The sequence below is a fragment of the Tachysurus fulvidraco genome, chromosome 19, assembly GCF_022655615.1.
Source record: "Tachysurus fulvidraco isolate hzauxx_2018 chromosome 19, HZAU_PFXX_2.0, whole genome shotgun sequence".
Lineage (NCBI taxonomy): Eukaryota > Metazoa > Chordata > Actinopteri > Siluriformes > Bagridae > Tachysurus > Tachysurus fulvidraco.
This window is the reverse complement of record NC_062536.1, coordinates 10,790,336-10,813,649: the sequence shown is the minus strand read 5'-3', so window position 1 is coordinate 10,813,649 and position 23,314 is coordinate 10,790,336. Positions and strand designations below refer to the sequence as shown.

General features: G+C 36.6%; 2 protein-coding genes across 2 annotated transcripts; both read right to left on the bottom strand.

Moving 5' to 3' along the window:
- Positions 1 to 7,990: 7,990 nt before the first annotated feature.
- Positions 7,991 to 12,655, bottom strand: nots (nothepsin). Its single transcript, XM_027151679.2, has 9 exons — positions 12,494 to 12,655; positions 12,163 to 12,343; positions 11,737 to 11,854; positions 11,359 to 11,477; positions 10,808 to 11,007; positions 10,136 to 10,261; positions 9,415 to 9,562; positions 8,451 to 8,549; positions 7,991 to 8,346 (listed from the first exon to the last, which is right to left on the bottom strand). Exons 1-9 carry the CDS (start codon positions 12,553 to 12,555, stop codon positions 8,158 to 8,160), a joined length of 1,242 nt encoding a protein of 413 aa, XP_027007480.2. The 5' UTR covers positions 12,556 to 12,655; the 3' UTR covers positions 7,991 to 8,157.
- A 2,631-nt stretch (positions 12,656 to 15,286) lies between these two features.
- On the bottom strand, positions 15,287 to 23,287 carry cct2 (chaperonin containing TCP1, subunit 2 (beta)). Its single transcript, XM_027151295.2, has 16 exons — positions 23,130 to 23,287; positions 21,810 to 21,884; positions 20,981 to 21,046; positions 20,781 to 20,892; positions 20,568 to 20,644; positions 20,130 to 20,242; positions 19,670 to 19,872; positions 19,462 to 19,562; positions 19,223 to 19,350; positions 18,942 to 19,045; positions 18,520 to 18,639; positions 17,816 to 17,944; positions 17,546 to 17,649; positions 16,000 to 16,099; positions 15,718 to 15,859; positions 15,287 to 15,499 (listed from the first exon to the last, which is right to left on the bottom strand). Exons 1-16 carry the CDS (start codon positions 23,130 to 23,132, stop codon positions 15,469 to 15,471), a joined length of 1,608 nt encoding a protein of 535 aa, XP_027007096.1. The 5' UTR covers positions 23,133 to 23,287; the 3' UTR covers positions 15,287 to 15,468.
- Positions 23,288 to 23,314: the final 27 nt, after the last annotated feature.

The following is a 23,314-nucleotide window of genomic DNA, read 5'->3' as shown; positions in this document are numbered from 1 at the left end:
TCAGACGACATTTAGAGTCATCTGCTCAAGAGCAGTGACTCATGCCAGAGAAGGCAGTTATCAGTTGTGTGGTGGGAGAATATAAAAAAATACAAAACGTTACAAGTTACAACTAGACTACTTTCACAAAAATACCAAAATTATAGACAATGAACAAGAAAGCATGACACAAAGGAAAGCACTGCCCTCTTCAACATACATGAACTCACAGATGGCCACTTCTGCCTAGTGTCAATGTGATTGACAGGGAAGAGAGAACATGCCATCCCTCACATGCAGAGAGCATCGTCACTGCTTTATAGAGTCTTTAGAGAACATGCAAAACTTTATTGTCATTGCATACTACAGGTACACAGCAACGAAATGCAGTTTGGCATATACCAGAAGTTCAAAGAGTAGCAATTAGTGCAAATAGACAAGTGCAGATAAATATGTAAACATATGTACAGCATGTAATATATATAGGTACATATGTAAACATATGTACAGCATGTAATATAAATATAGGTATGTATGCACAGTGAATAATTTTAAATTATATAGCAGTGCAGAGATGTGTGGACTGAAAAGTATAAGTAAATGGTTCTAAGGCTATGGCATTGTAAAAAAAAATATGAAGACACTGTTATAGGTAATAAGGTTTTAATATATAATAATAATAATAATAATAATAATAATAATAATAATAATAATAATAATAATAATAATAATAATAATACATTTATTCATAATCAAACCCAGTACTTTTCCATAAACATTAATGATGAACTAGATTTGTAAAGTTCGTCGCTACAAACTTTGATGTTGGCTTTGACAATGCAAGTATTCGCAAAGGCTGTTGCTTTTTGGAGGCGAGTGAAAGCTGAAATGCTAGTCGGTACACCAATTTAAAACTTAGTTCAGAGTATCACCCTAAAGGAGCTGGCCAAGTTCAGTGTAGATAGTTCAAAAGCTTGCCGGGTTATAAACCTCCAAAGTTTATAATGGGAGTCTATGGGAAAAAGGCCAAATTTGAGACCCGGTATTAGAATTTTTTTCTGCATACATTAACAAGAAATTGATTTCAAAGAACAACAAAAAAAATCTCTAATTACCTCCCTCATATATACCTGCTATCTTATTAGAGTCCTTGTTTTCCATTTTCTGGTTTGTGATTTGTTATTCAGTATTTTCATTAGAGTTTTTTCCCTAATGTTGTCCTGTGTCTATTAGTTTAGTTAATTTCCTAATAAAAGCCGTCTCCCATATTATCTGATATTTGGGTCTGAACTTAAGCTCGGTTCTTGTGGAGAACGTGCCAATAAAACCATGATATGTTGTACTCACATTTACCATTTATACATTTTCCAATTATGTCTTATTGTCAGAAATCCTAATTTATATGACAACAGCCCAAATTCTATATCACTGACGCACATTTGACGTGACAAATCAATCACTGTGTCTGTATTTAGAAGGACGAGGTTTATGAACTGTTTGGCTTTCCATAAGCTGAAACCTCATATCCTCTCCGCAGCGCGTCAGTACAAGGAGAAATAGCTGAAAAAAAGTAAAATATAAGCAAACAATTTCCACTGACATCCGAGGTTATTAATAATCAGTCCAGTAATTTATCTTTCACAAATTATTCTAAATTATTCACTATTCTCTTAATTAATCTACAAATCACTGCTGTATGGAATTACAGCAATAAATATCAAGGTGATTTGCATGATGCTCTCATGTTGCTATTTTGAATGATAATATGCATGTTATGGGTTGGGCATAGCTCTTCTTTCGTTTGACAGTATTTTACATATTAAAAAAATTGTTATTATTGAGGTTATAGTTTTATTTATTTTAAACCTATCTATGAAATCATTGCAAGATATTTGTTCTCTCTCTCTCTCTCTCTCTCTCTCTCTCTCTCTCTCTCTCTCTCTCTCTCTCTCTCTCTCATGTTCTTCACTATACTGTAATCAATGCCACATTTTACACTATATAGCTTTTGAAGTGAACCTTAGGCCTTAGGGTCCAATTTTGTATATAAAAGATGTGCCTTTATTGATACCATGTAAACAAAAATGAAAAGAGGGTTTCAGTACCATTATTTCTGAGAGTAAACAGCAATGTATGGCAGTGCATGTAGACACATCACCAAAAAGTATTCATGACACACCTCAGTGCTCAGTAAAGTTATTCACTTTTTCTGGGTTATAGATATTTTAGCATGCATATTTTACCTAATCTGAACTTCTCTTCTTACGGAGCTAACATCAATCCTGATGTTCTACCCCTGGTTGGAGGCTCGTCACATGGTGGTCACCCTGCCAGGGATTGATCTGCTGTCATGCCTCCTTTTGAACCAATGTTGTGTCAGTCAGCTGTATGGTCTTGTCTTTATTTTTCAGCAATCAGGTCCTCAGGAGCTCTTGGTTGCACTATTATAAACTGTTGTAGAAAGGATATTATCTACATTTCCACTATTTACTGTAGAGTGTCACCTAAATGAGGATGGGTTCCCTTCTGAGCCTGGTTCCTCTCTAGGTTTCTTCCTCTTATCCTCTAAGGGAGTTTTTCCTTGCTGCCGTCACCTCCTGCTTGCTCATTAGGGATAGGAATAGATATAGTATCATACATTTTAAGTTCAAAATTTTTAAATTCATTTATATCTTCATTTATTTACTTTTATCCTTATTTTTTATTATTATATATTTATTTATTTTTTCTCTCTCTTCTGTTTCCATACTTCTGTAAAGCTGCTTTTAGACAATAGGAATAGTTAAAAGTGCTATACAAATAAATTGAATTTGAATGTGAATTGTGAATTTTATGCTTTCCCTAAAAGTGCATCAGGTGGCAAAACCAGTGCAAGAGTCCAAAATTGATTTGTATGTCATGTTCCAGCGGAGAGTCTTTCCATCATTGTTATGGGGTGCTTGAGACGGACTGCAGACAGCTGCCCATAAAAGCAAGAAGATCATTCACAAATTAATTATGACAGCAAATACAGTGTAAATAAATAGACTGGTACACAACTGCTTGTTTCCAAATTGTTTCCAAAAAGGGCAAATACAAAAATTGCAAGCACTAATGTAAAAAAAAAAAAAAAAAAGGAATTTCTCTGGAATTCAAGTGAGATTTTGAGACCTGTACAGTTGTGCTGGACTTACGCTTGTCATAAACATTAACGTCTAAAGCATCGCAGAATGCCTGGACTGTCACATAGCATCCTTCAGCCAATAACACTGAAGACAGCTCCTGGATGCTTCCCAGCTTAGGACAAAAGGCCCCATCTGTCTGCTAAAGTCCTCAGCCAGATAAAAGAGAACAGCACTAAAGGGGCTTACTGAGGATGGTATGTTCCAGTGTTGATTTAAATGAGTTTTTCCCCTTCACAGGACAAAGTCTGTTCCCATTACAATTCTCCCTGACAATGTATATTCTGATAAGGCAAAATCAATGAAATATTAGTTTAGAAAGAAAAAAAAGGTGAATTTTTACCCTAGAGTCAAATGAGCACTAGAGATCATTTCCCTGATATATTTGTCAGTAGAGAAATGTCAGCTGATGGAAAAATGTAAACCCGGTGGTAAAGGGTTTGTAGTATTGATCATGTATGTTTTTATAGAAAATTTCATAATGACACTGATTGCAAACATAACCTTTAACATTCACCTACTCAGGTTTGTGTTTGTATTGATTTCGGGCTCACCTGAATGAGGCTACTGATAGAAGCAGTTATTAAATGAATAAAACTAAATGTACATTAGTAGTAGTAGTAATCACTGCTGCTGTTATTGTTGATAAATAATGCAGAAATTTAAAAAAGTCAAGATGGTATGCCTTGTGTGCAGTTTACATAGAGCTAATAAAATAGTTAAAGATTATATATGATATCACTTCCCTTTTAGATTTAAGGATTCTTTGGATAGTTAACTTATACATACATATACATATATATATATATATATATATATATATATATATATATATATATATATATATATATATATATATATATATATATATATATAACATAAAAATAAGTTAGGGTCACTGCAATTACAGTATAATAATAATAATAATAATAATAATAATAATAATAATAATAATAATAATAATAATAACATATGCATGAACAGAAGTAAGTAAATAAGTACATTTAATTTTAAAGCACATTTAAAACTCCCTAGACTACCTGTTTTTATTAGGCTTGTATTATGTCCCTGTGAAGTAGCTGATTATTGAAATAGTGAATTATTAGAAGGTTTAACCTTTTGGCCAATCATGTACAGAAAAATCAATGCTATGGTACTGTATAGAATGAGACTTAAAGTGCAAAACCAAAGTAAATTATAGAGATGGTAAGGACTCATAGTACACAATAATCAGTGTCTTTTTGTCTTGAAATGTTATATATTTGTGAATATAATATATTTGTGAATTTGTGTTCTATATTTCAGGACATTATTTCCCTTCAGAAAAAAACAACAACTGTTTCTTACTGAAACAACACATCACAGCACTGCCGGCCGTTCTAGTCCGTACCATCTCAAAGTGACATCACTGTCAGTCTAGCATCATCAGACTTTTAAATTCAGGAAGCTCTCAAACACCAGTGTGTTTGTGTAGGCAAAAGCTTCCTGAGTTTCATTGTCATTGTGTGAATACATCAGAATATATTACTTAGCTTCCGACTCACACCTCATTAAACATCCATTAAAAGGTTCTCAGCTACTGCTGATATGAAACAAATAGCAAAGTTAAACAATGCACCATTCTGAGGTGTATTTGCAATATGCTGTCATGCATCATAGAGAGAGCATGTGTGGGCTGAGCATGAGATGGAAATCAGAGGTCAGCTATGATTACATATTTTCTCTGCTTTTATAGTCATGATAATGACTGTCTTTTAATAAATGATAATGAATTTCAAGTGCACACGTTTAAGTGTGTCATCTACCAACTGCAGGCTGTTATGGACAATAATACATTGCTACAGACATTCATTTTTGTAGCAGAAAAGAATGAACCTACTGAAGAAGTCAGTGAGAAACAACAGAGGTCAGAATATATGAAGAAAATATCCAGCTGTTTCAGTAAAAGCAGTTTTGTCCCTGGAAAATAGCTTAATAAATAATTTAGCATAGAGATGTTGCTTCTCTATGTGGGAAGATGATATTTAAAGGTGAGAATTAGTTCTCATATAAACGGCATGCTTCCGAACCATTGCTTTCATCCAGGACTGTGAGTCAGAAACGGCTTGGATTATCTCCAAGAGGATAGAGGGGAGCTCAAGCCCCAGCAGGGTCCAGGACTCTTCCTGCTTCTATCACACAGAGAGACAGCTGCTGCAGCACACACACATGGAAATGTAAAGATACACAGGAAAATGAATCAATAAATGTAAGGTGATTCCAACTGTCTCAATTTTAAAGACACACAGCTTTACTGCTATTTGACACTTCTAAAGTTTTTCTCAGTTTGCTGCACATTACAGTGTGAGTATCCAGAATGTAAGAATATCCACATCATGGCTTTACAAGTAATATAACTGTATCCAGTATTAATGAAGCCAAAAATTCGGTGAGAGAGATATCATTTGTGTCCCACTCATATTTCAAATATGTTTCATTAATTCATCCATTCACTATCAGTACGATTTTACAATTGTCAAAGTTGAGCTGGATCCTGATAACACTGGACTCAAGGCAGACAGATTCAACCCTGATGGGATGCTATTGCACATACACAATTTTTTTTGTTGCCAGTTCACAGAGAATCTGGGGGAAACCCATGCACAGACAATAACCTGAGCTGAAGGTCAGGCTGAGGTCATTTTTGCTCAGGCTGAGGACAGCAGCCGGCTGCAACCACATCTCTTCGTCTGTGTTGACGTGCTGTGTAGGCTGAGGGCGAGACGCTGATGGCTTCCTGTGACATTGTTCCTGTTTTTGAAATGTTGGCCAGGATATTTTCACCTGTCAGTGTTTAAATTTAAACCATTTTTATTATCATCCATTTCTGCTCTTTTATTTTTTTATCTGTTCTGCTTCTTCTAAACATTATCATTACTAACGATGTCCACAAACACTTTGAATGATTACAGCCAGAAGTAGCACTCCAATAAAAAAAATGCACTTACATCATCCTTCAGAAACAATGAACTGACAGAAACCATAAAAAAAAAACTGAAAAACACAAAGAGAATGAACCAAGAAAACCGACACATTTGATCTTTCAGAACATTGTTTTCATTTGTTTCCATCGTTTCAGAATGTCCTCATTCCTTTAGCGTTGATCTTGTTTACCCAATTTTGTGTTTTTGCTAATTCTGTGCTAAAAATATAACTCTAATTAACACTGGAATTATTGGCAGCTTGCGGTTGTATTAATGAATAGCACGCTCATCTCATGACTGCATAGTTATACAACAATAATACACATGGAGGTGATAACAGGCCTCTGAGTTGATCATTTTCTTGTGTTAGAAAAGTGAATAAAAATGAATCAGGCTGATTCGACTCAGTGCACCTGTCTCAGTATTTACTGAGTAACAGTAAATAGCTGTCAGGTTAGTAACAACATTACAGACATATAATGTTGATGTTCTGAGTCTATAAAATGTAATAACACTGTTTTTTAAAAGCAATGATTAAATGACGTTAAAGTCAAAATACAGAGCATGATTTTCCACTTTAGCAGCTTCTCCTTTAGCTTTGCTTGTTGTATTTTCCAGAGTTCACTAGCTAATGTGTCCACCATGTGGACAGGAAGAGTATTTCAATGGAACCTACAGACTTAAGGTCCCAAGCAGGGATAAAATGGGTAGGTTGCGTCAGGAAGGGCATCCAGGATAAAACCTGTGCCAATTAAAAATATGTGGAACAATTGATGTGCTGTGGTGACCAGGAACAGGATCAGAATAACCTGAATAATCAGGACCTTGCACCATCATCTATGAAATCCTACAACACCAATCAGGTATAATTAAGTGATTACCTTCGACTTGAACCGACTGACTCTCCACAATGTAAATTGTTTATATGATTATTTAATCTTATTTCTCGTCGCTAGTTTTCTGTGGCATTATTGGATCCATTTGTTTAGTTTCTATGAACTGTCACAGAATACCTACAAATTCCTGTCCTGACTAATTGTACCATGTCCCAAGACTCAATCCTACTTTTTGTGTTCAGCCTGATGTGGTGGTTTAAAGTGGATACAGTAGGTGAAGGGAAAAAACTCACATACCGAGACCAGCAGTAATGACTGGGTCTCAGCTGATCTAAGCTTTAGGTTTGCCCACAGACCAAAATATTTAACAGTAAAATGAATCAGTCTAAATCGAGTCAGAGCAATTTGTGGAAGAATGGAAGTATAACATTGCAGCGTAATATATTAAATATGAAGTAGGCAACTTTTTGGAAGCCACACTAAACATGAAATCCTGGTTAATTCAGAATATAATGTAAATGACTATTCTACAATATATTGTGTATTTGAATATTTCATTGATGCCAATCACTTGCGAGTCCTAACTAGGTCGATGGCTATAAAACATGATTAATAAATAATAAATAATGATAAACACACATTAAAAAGTATAGTTAAACTTGGGTCAGATGTGCTTTAGCAGGAAAATCTCAAATTAAAATATATGTGTATGCAATAAAAGGCCACAACCATTCATTAGACAACACTTGCCAAAAGACACAGGCAAATTGGCAGCGAAAACAGAAATAATTCCTGATTAACATGCATACAGGACACACCAGTATAGCTTCAGACACATAGCTTCAAATAAATAATCTGAATTACATCCAACTACATTTAAGAAACAGCCCTCATCTTTTTACCAGATGGACAGAAATTCCTCAAATCTTGTGTTAAACATTGTTCTGCTAATCACCTTAAAGCATATGATTCAGTAACTACATTTAAACTAATAAAAAAGTATGCAGTTAGTGAGGAAGTGAAGAAGTCTGGACTCATCCTGGACAGTTGCTGGGAGATTAAATATAAGTTTAATTATTCATTTATTAGTCATCACAAAATGTCAATCGCTTTGCCTTTCAAAAAATCTGACAGCATTCAAAGACATGATTTTAAAGATGAAATATTTCAGTGTTCTGCTCTTGAGAACCAGGAAACGATGGAGCCCAACATCCACTGCTACTGAGTGGAGACACTTTTGACCTTGTGAGAGAGTTGAGCAAAGCCAACCCGATCCTCACCTCTGTCATAGATACTGTAAACCTCTGAGAGGAAAATGTCCCCAAGAATCCAGACAGGTCCAAATGGAGACGAGATATCTGTCCCTTGAAAGCCGCTTATGCAAATTTCTTTTCCATTTATTGTATCCTAAACATGGAAAAAATTGAGAATTGTAATATTAAATGTATGTACCATGTATTTAAGTATGTGTATATACACTGAGTATGTATGTGTGTGTGTGTTATACTCACTCTGCGGATGTATATATCTGCAGAAACGACATACTCTACTCTGTTAAGCACAAAAGACACCACAGGCAAACTGCTGATCCTGGAGCAATCAACCAGATACTGTAATCCAAAACATGATTTCATTAATGTGAGTGATGTGTTAGCTCCACAAGGAATAAAACTCCATGGGTTGTGCTGTCATAAGAAAATAATTGACACCGGCATGTGTGATGACCCTGTCGCCAAGATTGGATTCATATGAGTGATCGATGAATGTGTCCATCATATGAGTCACTATGAATGAGCTGTTACAATATAAACAAGTTTACTAGAATGAGAGCATTAATATATACCTGTAATTATAGCCAGAATTATTGTCAAGGCTGTTGTTATAGGAAATTAATCAGCACCATCTGCCTAGATTTGATCAACAGTGCTATGTTATAAATCTAATTACCAGAACAGTGCCTTATTTATTTTACTTATAATCTGTCATTGATGTTGGTGTATTTTCTTTAGAGGCTGTTTGATTTTACTGCTCATGATGTAGGAAAGAATAAAAAAGACACAATGCGGCATTGTAACCTGGAGGTCATGTGTTCATTCTCTCTCAGGTGCCAGTACACAAAAAGAAACGAAAGGTCTGTTTATGCAAAGACAGCCCTGATGATGTGCTGGCAGGACAGCGTGTATTGTCAATGTAACACAGATCTATATTTTAAAATATTATTTTCAATGCAAACAAATTGTTAAGATAGATCCACAATGTTGAACCTTTCTCCACATTACCACACAGACTTACCTTCACAAAATGACCTGTTCTTCACAGTGGAGAAAGCATAAAAAAAAAAGTTGAACAGACTATAGATAATGAAAGGCAGTTTTTTTTAAGCAATTGTAAATGTCTTTCAAGTTATTTCAAGTTTTTACATGGCATGGTGTTGTAAACAAAAATTTGTATCCTTTAATTTAAAGTAAATGTCACCTCTCCTATTGCAGTAGGTGTAGCTCCAATGAGCTGTTGAAGAATCAGGATGTACGCTGTCGGCCCAGAGATGAGAGTCGTTCCCGTGTCAACAATCGCTTGGCAGCTGTGTGAGTGACAGAAGGTAGCCCTTCCCTGAACCATGACACTAAAAACAAATGGGGGAAAATTAAGTGCTGAAATATAGTGCCACATTGTGTGTGTGTGTGTGTGTGTGTGTGTGTGTGTGTGTGTGTGTGTGTGTGTGTGTGTGTGTGTGTGTGTGTGTGTGTGTGTGTGTGTGTGTGTGTTAGGTAAGGAATAAAGCACGATGGAACAAGAAAATATCAATCCTGACAAAGGTGATTATTTTTCAATCTCAACCTGCTTTATTGCTCTTATACTACACAAATTTGCCAGCAATTATAGTCATTAATAATGCATCAAACAATTTAAAATTATAAAAATATAAATTAATAAGCCAATAATAAGACAAAAATGAAATGAAAATTCAGGTTGTCATGTTAAAAATCTCTGTGAGTTTGTTATTATCATAGAAACAGTAATACTTTAGAGTGCAATAAAAGAAGACTGTTATTTGTCTTGCAACTGCCAGGGATGCTGCTATAGAATATTAATCAGATTAGGGAACTATCAAATCTAACATATATAAGCCATCTTTCCACTAGCGTGTCATTTTATTTAGATATCTTTGTAGTGTATGATTAAGCAATAAACTTACGCATCTATTTTGATCTGCCAGTAGCCTTTTAGAGTGACTGGGAGCCAGTTAATGGGAGGAATAAAGAGCTCTTCATCCATACCTCCCAGCAACAGTTCACCTCCCAGACTGGTACTGCTGCCATTCCTGCAAAACACAATCCATATCTTTGAGTCAGCTTGTGAGTCTGTTGGGTCTGAGGATTGATCTAAACATCTAAACATCTGTACCACTACCTAACTTTAGTGTATTCTTTCACTCATTTTTAGTAATGTTTTGGAACTTTAAAGCATCACACTAATGCATTTGTTAATCTCTTACAACAGTTCTTACGGATTTTTGAATCCATTTTTATTATGTGTCTACGATACAATTAGAGCCATGCTGTTATTCTAAAATGAATCACCCAAACAAAACTGGAGAATGCAAAGTCATTGTGGCGATGTAATGTGACTAATATCTAATATAGTATAGTATTAAAACAGAAAAGAAAAAGAAAAGTAAGTCAGCAATTCTCAACCATTAGTATCATAGAAGTTAATATTAAAGAATCATCAAATCATATAAAAGCAATGCCATAGATTGTTACAAATAACCATATAGGACAACTTTTACCAGTTTACCACTATTTGGTCAAAAATGGTCCCACTATTACACAGTCTGTTTCTCTCGTTACAGCATGTCCATGCTCACCTGCTGAGGAAGAAGGAAAACATGGGCTTTTCCACTTTGTTCTGCTTCATCATGTTGTCAAATACAGGTGCTCCCAGCTCCTCCGCCAGTGATGGGTAACTAAGGCCCAAAACCCCATCAAACGTGGTCATGACAAAGGCCATGCCTGGCTCGTACACTGACTCCCCAAACATTTGATCCGGCAGAATCATAGAGCCCACCTACACAACATGGCACCATTACACAACACACACTCAGCAGAGGTACACAATATCCCTGTAAACTGAACAACAAAACAAGTTAAGCAATAAATAAATAAATAAATAAATAAATAAATAAATAAATAAATAAATAAATAAAGCAACTCTATCATGAATAAAATAATTTAGCATTTGTTGAGGGTTTTTATAGTCAGTATCAGTCCACATTCCTAAATGACACATAATGGTCTGTCTCATTAGAATGCCTTATTAATACAGTTATTAACTTAAACCTCTATTTTCTTCTGTAAAGTACAGAAGTGTTACCAGGCCTTATTTATTAGCCTCCTGTTTGCAGCATCTGTGGCTTACCGTCAGCTTATCTTTAGCCATCACGCCCAGCAGGTGTCCAGAGCCATAGTGAATGCCAAAGATTCGACCATCATGAATGTAGGTGCTCGACTCCACTGCCTTGAACCTGTGATGTGTAGCTGTGCCAGGACAGAAACACAGTGACCCAAAATCAAAGGTCACTAGCATAAAAAAAATGGACTGATTTGGCTCAATGAGACACTGAGCTCTCTCGCTTTGTACATATTACACATTGAAATTAAACAAATTCACAGTACAGAAAATGCTATAATTACCAGTACAAAAGCAATAATTGGGATAATCATTAAGGTAAACTTTAAGTGAAACATTAAAAATGTTTAGGATTCATTTTGATACAAATAGAAATGTGTACATTACCACATGCTTGACTGACACAGTAAGATGAAGGCACCCACAAATCAGCAGATCCAGTGTCAAAGATCACAGTGAAGTTCTGCTCTGGGGTTCCCAGGCTGATCTGTCCATAGTACTGTGCCTTCACAACATACCATCCAACATATGTGCTTAGTTATACTGGCCTGAAATAGACATCAGAATCACGCCAGTATGCAAAGCTTAACAGAAGTATGAGCATTTGTAGCTCAATAATTCAGAGTGGATCTATTGCTAGAAGTCATGTATATGTTACAACAGAAGTAAATGGATTATCTGCTCCACTGTTTAAAAATATTTATTACGTCATGGTTTCAGCCAGTCATTAGAGCCAATAAAAAATTCTGGAAAATTAGCTCATGACAACTTTTTAATTACTTCAGTAACTTTGCATTGTTTTAAAGCACTCACATCCATGAAGTTGAAGAGTCTCTCTGCTGCTTTTCCTGGTTTCAGAGATTCTAATCTAGACGGATAACAGTGGGCATATCGGCGAGAGAAAGCATCCACGTGGTGTTCCTTCAGAAAGTCCATCAGCTGGTTACTCGCTCTTAAATGACTTCTCAGAGTGGACATCTTCATCAGCGGCACCCTTAGTTCCATATGTGTATCAACCATTATTTAATTAATATCGAACATTACCTATAACTTTGGGCATCGCAGTTGTTTCTGTTTTTCCATGATCATAGACAAGTCCTTAACTCTTAAATCTCTACACAACACATTTTGAATATTTTCTTACCTCACAAGGCCATAAACAGAGCACAGGGATGAGAGCAGCAGCAGTATTTGCTTCATCTTCATTATTTGTCAGTATGTATTTCTCTTAGCAGGTCTTATAACACTTTCATACAGAACAGGTGACCCAGAGGACATTAGCTCAGCTGAGAACCATTGGACTATGCCAGCCAGTCTCAACAGTGTTAAATAAACATTGGACTAATTTCAGGTGGTCATGACATTGAACACTGTATTCTGCATACTTAAACATGGCACACAAAGGAATTAATAAAATAATAATAATATAAAATAATAATATAAAATAATATTAAAAGCCAAAAAATTATATGTACTAACCAGCTCTAACAAGTGGATGCCGAAAAAGCATTTGATAGGGTAGAGTGGGAGTATTTATTGGCTGTATTAAAAAAAAATTTGGTTTTGGTAATAAATGTATTAGTTGAGTGAAATTACTTTATACATCACCTCAAGCCAGCATTCAAACAAACAATGTGCGCTCAGTCAGAGTATTTTCCATTGAAACGTGTGACATTTCAGGGCTGCCCTCTCTCCATCTTTATTTGCCTTGGGTATTGAACCACTGGCCATTTCATTACAATCCTCTACTTTGTTTAAAGTTGTCATTAGGAACAGCATCAAACACAGATTATCATTGTATGCAGATGATTTGTTGCTCTATGTATTTGACCCTGTATCTGGTCTGCCTGGTATCTTATCCACTCTTGATACATTCAGCTCCTTTTCTGGATATAAATGAAATTTTCAGAAGAGTGAATGTTATCCAATCAACACAACTGCTTTGCAACTTAAGCATCTGGACATGCCCTTCAAAATCAGTCCCACCGGATTTAGTTACCTTGATATTAAAGTGACACAAATTTTCAGGTCTTTTTTCTGAGAACTGAATGAAGTCTGACCTTCATAGGTGGAATAGTCTGCCTTTGTCTCTGATTAGGAAGATTAATGCTATTAAACTGAATGTTCTGTCTAAACTTCTTTTATTATTTCTAACAATCCCATAGTTCTTACCTAAACACTTCTTTGACTCATTAGATAAAATGATTAATGCTTTCGTTTGGTCTGGGGGATGTCCCAGGGGGCGTAAGTCATTACCCCAGAGAGTGACAATTTGGCCTGGCACTACCAAATTTTCAGTTCTATTACTAGGTAGCACACATCCATAAGATACGGTGCTGGGTTGAGTCACCTCATTTAGTATGGTGTAAGTTAGAAGCCCAGTCATGTTCTTCCTAATCCTCTATACCTGCTTTTATATATTCTTCTCTTCCAATTAAAACTTCTTTGTACGTTAAAAATTATGTTGCATTTAATACTTTAAAAATCTGGAATCAATTTAGGATTTTTTTTCTACTTTAGGTCCATTATGTAGCAATCATCTTTTTTCCCCCTTTGTGTCTAAATTCTTTTTTTCTCAGTGTGGTAAAGGTATACACTGTTTTCTTGACTTTTACTAGATTTTTTAACAGTTTTGCTAATTTGTCGTCATTGTATTTGCTACCCACCAGCCACCTCTTTAGAAATTTTCAAGATAGGCATTTTGTTCAAAAATGTTTTCCTGGCTTTCCCTCAGCTCCACCTTTCCAACAGTGGGAATGCTTGCTTACGTATAAATCACAACAAAAAGGTGCTGTTTCTGAGATCTATAAACGTATTCTGGATTTTTGTGACCAAACAACCTCCAAAACAAAGTCTGCTTGGTAAGGAGAGCTGGGACTTCAGCTTGGGGACGGGTGGTGGGATAATGTTGTGAATGGCTTTGGTAATGTCTCTTGTGCTCGTCTCGCACTTAACCTGTTTAAGGTCATTTATAGGGTGCATTTTTCTAAATATAGATTCTCTCAAATTTACCCAGATATCGAGGACAAATGTGACAGATGCTCTAACTCACAATGTCACCTGAGTCACGTGTTTATTTTCTGTCCACGACTATATAATTATTGGGTTATTTCAATACAATGTCCACTATTCTGGGAGTACATTTGCAACCCTGCCCATTGATTGCTATATTTGGACTTCCAGGTGAAGCATCTCAGTTAAACTGTATGCAAAAATAAGTTATTAGCTTTACATCATTGTTGGCCAGACGTCACCTTCTTCTTCAGTGGAAGTCCTCTGTCCCACCATCTCACTCACAATGGCTAAAGGATACAGAGTTTTTTATTAAGCTTGAGAAAATGAAATATACAATAAGAGGTAATACCTCCAGGTTTTTTCATAAATGGCAATCGTTTATTTTGTAGGCCTTCAGGTTTTGCCAGATTTTCTTCTTTTGTGAATTTAAAATGACTTGTATTCGATAATTTAAGAGGGCCAGGACCCGGGGTAGGCAGTGGTTTGTTTTCTTCTTTCTCTTTACTTCCTTTCCTTTATTGGTATTGTTGTAATTCTTTTACTTTACTCCTTTTTAATGTAAAACCAAAATGGGATTCTGTATTTTTATTTGACTGTTTGCAATAAAAAAAAAAAAGAATTCACCAAAAAAAAAAAAAAACCATCATAAGAGACAGGATTTCAATCAATATTACCATTTTATAAAGATATTTGTCATCTCCTGTGTACAGACGAGTAAATGACAGAATTTGACAGTTTATAAGAATACACTTGGACAGTGCATTCATATAGAGGTTTGGCCAAATTGACATTACACATCTTATTTGATTTGTGTTATGACTTTGTGTTGTCTTATTTAACTATCAATACAGCTCAATTCAGTCATTTTCAGTATTTTCTGCATTATGTAATATGCTAAAATGAGGGGGGGAGGCAAAAAAAAAACAGTTTCTAAAGTTTTATTAGTGGGTAAACAAAGAATATCATGGTCACGTTTGAATAGTGGCAGGACACAGGCAGCCTCTGCAGTGCTAACTGTGCTATACATTAACATGAAACCTAAAGAAGAAGGAGGTCATTGCAGGTAATAAATACAAAGGCTGCTTTCCACGCTCTTCTGTTGTTCTAACATGGGTGGTGATCTGGTACTCGTTTTCTGAAAGAAAACATTGCAGTTTGTGAGTCATAACATATGGTCAGACACTCATTGTGAACTCAGAACCTTTAACTAGCTGTGCAAGCTGCAACAAGTAAAACTGAATCTGGCTTCACACACACAATTTGGCGCCAGCAAGATGTTTCCATAGTAGCAATCAGTGACTCAAGTACATGAGCACTATTCTAAGATTCACAGAGTGAGCAGTTTTAACGTACCTTGGTGCAGCCTTGATGATATCATCAACACGAAGAATCATCTCAGCTGCCTCTGCAGCACTCAGAAGCACCTGCCTCTTCACCTGGAAGCTCTCAGTGATGCCCAGCTCGGCCATGTCACCAGTTGTGCCTCGCATCATGTCTGAATCACGGCAAGATTAAAGATCAGAAGCAGCTTACAGAAAATATAACATTTATTAATACAAGAAAAACAAACTGCTAACTAATTTTATTTGCTATTAAAATCACAACGTGTGTTTGTGTTAATATTCCAGAACTCACCCAGACCAAAAGTGATCTTATTCTCCTGGTGAGCTGCTCTCAGCTGAGCCACAAGGTCTGCGCTGTCATAACCTGCATTATCCGCAATTATAGTCGGCAGCTAGGATACAAACACGTTCGTTAGACTAATCAGTAGTGGAAATTTGAAACACCACCACATTATACCCACTAGGAAAGGCCAAGGATTTCCGTATACCCACTTGAAAAGCGTGAGGATACGTAACAATATCGTTTTGTGACAGAACTTTCATTCATAAATTCACCCCGTCTGTGTTGCGAACACAGACTGTGGTTGCGATTGCGAATCACTAATGTTTTTGGACCATCGGGGCTTCCGTGACCTGTGACCTGATCTGACGTCACCTACCAAGGAAAATCAGTTGCTTGGCGGTGTTTTTTGGCACAAATTTGAAATTAACTAACTAATGTAAAAGGAAATGAAAGCAGACTCAAACTACACTGAGTGATTTCTAAAGCTACAGCAGCTTCGGGGGACATTTCCAGTTCATAATATTCTGCAATGAAAGAGTGTTGGTGATAATGCTGAACAAATGTTTATTGTTCACTCTTAAATGTACATTGAAAATTGACAGCTGATAAAACCTGTGCTCCAGGTCCCATATTCATATAACATTTAAGGCTAAATGTAGCTCTTAAAGGTAAAGTTCACCCAAAAATGAAAATTGTGTCATTTCCTTACCCTCAATTTGTTCCAAAACTGTACGAGTTTATTTCTTCTGTTTAACACAAAAGATGATATTTTGAAAAATGTTGGTAATCAGACAGTTGGCAGCACCCATTGACTTTCATAGTCTATATTTTTTCCTACTGTGAAAGTCAATGGGTGCTGCCATGGGTGAAACTCATACAGTTTTGGAGCAAACTGAGGGTGTGGAAATAATTTTCATTTTTGGGTGAACTATACCTTTAAGAGTTTCATGTAGCCTTAAATGTTATATGAATATGGGACCTGGAGCACAGGTTTTATCAGCTGTCTTTTGTTGCTTATAATAAATTGGAATGTTGATAACACATAAGCAGTCTTTAATAATGCTCTCAATTACATGTAGATGCATATTTTATGCATTAGTGAGTGTGGTGGTGCCTATGGGGTGTCGCTCTAGGATGGGTGCATATGAGGCGGGGGGGGGGGGGGGATCACAGTATACTCACTACAAAAAACTAGACTACACCACTGGGCACAAACATTCCCTAGACTCTGAACTTCCACCTTATAACTTAAATATCAGTTAAAAAAAAAAAAAAAACATGAAGCAGCAACAAAGTATTTCAACTCTGGCATCTGAAAGTTGAATAAAAATTTCCTTAGGGGACAAATAATTATTTGAGCTAATATTCCTGAGCTGCAGCTTGCATAATAACTTCTGTAAGTGTACCATATACACTTAATTACATCAGCTTGGTTAGAAGTAACCTCTCAAATAAACACATCATGTAATTTCATGTAGTAAATTTTATGCAAGGACACAATCCCCTGAGCATGTCTCTGTGGTAAAGAACCCAGTAGTAACTCGTTAAATCTCACCATTCTCAGGGCTTTGGCAAAAGACTCCATAGCCACAGCTTCTTTTCCTGGAGTTCTACTGGCCAAGTCAGACACCACTCTAGCCATTAACATCTCTGAACAACCTATCAGAAAGGCAAAGGGTGTTTTTGTTTTGTAATTAATGAAAAACTTTACATAAAGCTTGAATTATAGTAACACAAACATCTGACTAAATAATCATATAATAGGGACCTAAAACAGAAAAAAGGAGAAACTAAGTAAAGTAGTATGTTCAAGATCTCCACCTACCTCCACCATAGACTGTGCGAGTTTCTTTAATGGTCTGAGCCAACACACACAAGGCATCATGGAGAGAACGCTCAGCCTCGTCCAGAATCTGCTGTGTTGCTCCACGCAGAACAATAGTGCAGGCCTCACCTTACAAGACACACACAGAATGCATCACCTATATAGAAGGCTCAGAGTTTATGATGATACCATTTATGGAGAGGTTGTTGAAGTGTATGCAAAGTGCGTACTAGAATTGAAGACATTTAATATAATGTCCATGTTTTTCTAGACTATTAATTTAAAAAAATTGTGGGGGAACACATTTAGAAATGTTGTTTGTTCACAGTTTTATGCCATGGAAAATAACTCCATGCACAGCAGGACGAAAAGCTACCTTTCCTGAAAAGCCAAATAAGGCATAAAACAGTTTGATTGGCATTTACAGCCATAAAGCATTACAGACTTCTTCAATTTTTCACAGTAACAAAGCTCATAACCCTGAGATCTGTTCTTACAAATGACACGGTGCGTCCTTTGTATAAGCCTTTTCAAGCAAAGCTGTCTTTAGCACTGTTCATGTTGAGTGTTAAATGACTGCAGACATCCAAACACTATTACAAACTACAAACAGACAAAACATCTGGACAACATACTAGTTGAAATGTGTGATTTAACAATTAAAAAATGAAGAAAGAAAACAGAACCGTAATGTAAGTACTTACCCATTTGCACACCAGAGAAATGGATGAGCGTGTCTTCTCCGATCATCACCTCCTCAATGAGTTTGCAGTGGCCCAGCTTTAACAACTCAGGGTGGTCAAATGTAGATGCAATGTCACCTCCTGGAAAGGAAATAATCCAGTGTTAAACCAACAAAGCAGCAGACAATTAATCCCATTAAGAGGGGAAAAAAACAAGACACAGAAATGTTCACCTGCTTGTTTTTTTTTTGGACAGTGCTTTTGCATTCGTAATTAAATAGAAAGCTTTAAACCATTTTGCTTTGCAGGAAATAATTGCAAACTCTTGTGTCAACTCTGATTATGAGATTGGATTTTTTCCCCCTGTTGTATTTCATTGAACCTATCTAGTCTTATTATTCCTTTCTGGCATGGTTTTTTTTTTTAGTCTTTCATTTACATACCTGTGACCAATGCCAGTCGCTCCACTCCAGCAAAGTCAGCGTGTTCTATGGCCATGACACCAGCAGCAGCAAAGAGCTGCTCAGGGTAATTATAGATCAGCTGTCTGGAGACAAGAGAAAATTGTCGAAAAATGTTACTCGCCTCACATTCATAGTGTTTATAAACTTCATAGAACTGAAACATTTTCAGTAAAAATGCTGAATCAACCTATTGAGGCACATTTTCCTCTTAGTTGTCAAAAGACCTATGTGAATTGTTGTGTCAAGTGTACACCTTGTACCTATTGATGAAGCAGTTAATTCCATGCTTTAAAATGCGCTCAACTTTCTCCTTCATCTTCTCTTTCTCTGCCATCTCAATTTCTGCCACTTTTGCTGTCGAGTCGACACGTACTCTGGAGCCAAAGATCTACAGAAACCAAACACCAACAAATGAATGGGGGAAAAAAATAAATAAATAGTAGGTGTGGGGTGCTAAAAACAACAACAAACAAGGGCAGTGTAAGATTTAAAGATGTACCTTGATCTTGTCTGTGTCCATGCCAGTGTTAGCAATAAGGATGTTTGCGTTCTCGATCCTTTTGGGCTGATTAACACCAATCTTCTTGTCAAGTAGGAATCCTGCATAATAATGCATGTATTGAACAACATATAAAAATCAGTCACAATTCCAAACTGAATATACATCACATACATTCAGGTTTCTCAAAAATTATTTAGATTCAGACCTTCATCCAGGTAAGAGTCTATAAGGCTGCCTCCCAGCTTCTTAATCACGTGGATGGCCTCTAGGTTGCCAGAGCCCTTCAGTCGGAGCACTGCCTGCACTGCCAGCTTGGCGAAGTGATCCTTATGATGAGTGAGCAGTTTGGATGATAGCGTGGTGCGGGAGATGTTCAACAAATCCTCCTGGAATTTTACCTCATCATTTCTGTTATGAAGATGCAGATACCATAGGTTATGAAGGCTAGGGTTACACTAACTTAATTATTTGTATGCAGAAAGCTTTAACACAAAGTTCGTAATGAGTTTTAACATTTTACATAATTATTATTAGGAGTAGTAGTAGTAATATATAACCAACATGAAAACAAAGCTGCAGCAATGTAAAGCAAACATCAACACATTCATTCTTCTGCATTTATTGTCAAACTTATGAGATGGTTAATGCTGAGATGTTGATGTTACCCATGGTCCACGGCAGCCTCCCTCAAGGCATCACGAGCAACCTGGGTGGCCTTCCTCCAGCCGGAGATGATGATGTGAGGATGGATCTTCTTGGCAATTAGCAGCTCTGCTTCCTAATGCATAATGAACAAAAAAGTCACCACTGAGTGACCTTAACATAAATAAGATATTAAAAGAGGTGCAAGTGCGTCCAAAAAATCTAAACTATAAAAAGAGACACAGAATCTCCAGGCACCTTACAACCCATTTTTACAATGCTTTTGAAACAAGAAATCAAACTAATCCACTAGTGAGATAATAATACAGGCAGTATTAATATACATTCAAATAAATATTTTCAAGATTATCACAGATACAAATTGACCAGCCAACCATTAGGAAAAGATTGGCCAGATGATAAAATGACTAAAGATTTTTCAGAGTTAATGCCTCACTCACCCGGAGCAGTTCAGCAGCCAACACAGTGACAGAAGTAGTGCCGTCTCCAACCTCATCGTCCTGGACCTTAGACATATCTGAAAAAAAGACAATGTAGAGAAGCCTACAATGATACACTACTGAAAGTTTAACATTTATCTTGCCCCCCCTGAAAAAATTACACTGAGAAAAAAGTTAATTTGGATCTGTTGTATACACAGACACCATACTCACCAACCAGCACTTTGGCAGCAGGGTTGTCCACACCAATGGCTTTCAGAATGGTTGCTCCATCATTGGTTACTGTAACAGATCCCTCACGTCCACCACTTAGGAGGATTTTGTCCTGCAAAAAATATGAGCAGGTGATGAAGAAAAATGAGATATAGTTACACATACTAAGTATGCAATGATCATTTTAACCATTTACATACCATTCCTTTTGGTCCGAGTGTACTTTTCACCAGATCGCCAATAGCAATGGCACCAATAAAAGAAGACTAGGAATAAAGAGGAAAAGAATTAGCAAACCCTGCTAAAATACATAAACAATTTAATTTTCAGCATCAGAGTCAACTGTTATAAACAGAGCAATAAAATCTATATCACTTTAAGGCTTTAGTTGTAGCCACAGATCAGTTAGACAGTGTGTGTCAGATATACTGTGTAAGTGATCGCCTCCTTTCTGTATGCTTGACATGCTTGAGACAATTAAAGTGATTCAAACATAAAGGAGATACACGGTAACTGTACATGCAATGAGTAAATAAATACAAATATCAAAGATATTTACATCTGCCATGGAGCAATCATATAAGCTGTGGCTCTGTAAATTAATATGATCCTAATGATTCTACTTTATGATCCAAACAACTACGTAGGCAAACATTTACGGACACCTGAATGTCACACCCAGATGTGGTTCTTCCCCAAACTGTTGCCACAAATTTGCAAAAACAATTATAAATTACACTCGCATTTTCTGTAGTATTACAATTTCCCTACAATGAAACTAAGAGGCTGTAAACCTGCTTCAGAATGACAAAGTCCTTGCACAAAAAGCAGGATAAATGAAGACTTGGTTTTTGGAGTGAAAGCACTGGAGAGTCCACTGATGAACTGGATTACTAACTGTCTGCTCACCAAACCGCAGTACCTGAGCTCACAGATGCTCGTGTCCAAATCAACAAATCCCCACAGTGATGGTCAGGTGTTCATACACATTTGACCATAGTACATAGCTGTTCAGTTTGAAGAACTCACCAGGCGAGCTGTCTCAGCTTTTTCCTCATCAGCTCCATGTTTAAAGATGTTCATCGGGGCCATTGATATGGAGGCCTGTCAAATGACACGATCACATTTATGAGAGATACATGCAGGTTCTTCAATACCACAAAATTTAATTGTTATTCAAATTTAAACTCAAACTTACATGAAAAGTTAACACATTGTTGATATATACAGATTTATACAGATAAAAAGATTAAAAATTAATGCGTGTATATATTTAGTCCTTTACTACACAACAACCCTGCAAAACATTTATTTCCTGTGGTTCAGCACTTTCTGTATTTCCCTCTATAAAGTCTTGTTACTATACATCATGTGCATCTATCTAATTATCTATCTAATTACCTGGGTTGCTCAAAATAGACAAAAACAACAGAATGCGTAAAGGCTTCTGGACAGAGATGTGTGTGTTTATTTTTAGTTTTATCAGCTCAGGTCTGTAGTGCTAGTCAAAAGCAATGGTGTGAAGAGCACCAGGGAATAAAACACTCCTAAAAAAAAATCACCGTATATAAACCGTAATATTTGGTAACCCGAGATTATGAAGGAACTTCTGTAATCCCCAATAAACCGCTTTTATTTCGGTACGATTTAATTTATCATTGTGTGCTTTACCCTCTTTCTTTATATGACTGACTCCATCACAGCTCTGTAGCTCCATAGAAACCACTAGAATGTTCCGTTAACTCTGCTCACTATTTAGCTGCTTTGCTAATGCAGCTAATATCTCAAATCAAACAGACATTAAGGTGATAACGAGCCTGACAAGTGTTTTTATTTTGTCGCTTGTGTGTTTGTTTTGCTTTTTATTTTCTCAAAACAGAACAAATCTTGATAAAGTGTGAACTAAAACATGCTGCATTGTAACCAGCAAGCTAAGCTAGCCGGCTACCAAGCTAAGCTAACCGGCTGCAATATGAACACAATGGACACTGACAGCTAGCGATAGCAGCGCCGCTAACCTTTTAGTACAGACGCTATTTTATGTAACAGAAACACGTGTTGATAAGCAAAATTTGGAAAAATAACGAAACCTAAATGTATGTTTATTAGCTCGTCTTTTGCGTGTGCACGTGCAAGCAATTTGCGTTTCTTGGTAACTTTACTGTAAAGGCCGACATGTGCGCGTGAACGAGTCAGGGTGTAGTCGGCTAGTTAAATCCCTACAAACGTCACACTTTACACATCTCCCACGTCTCCGACATCTCACGTGTATTCCGCACCTTACTCCACTCTCCAAACTCGGCAAATATAACTTAGATATCTATATTTCTGCTTTTAACAGACACTTACCATGGCTGCTACTGGTTAGACTTAGCTGCGCGCGCACACACCGGGAAGAAAGGAACCTGCAGCGCGTGAAACACTAAAGATGGTAAAAAGCGGTATGTTTTTTTCCCCCTACCCACATTCATTAAACCCCGCCCTTCACACTCCGATTGGGTAATACTTATAATAACTCAAGAAATGTATTGGCT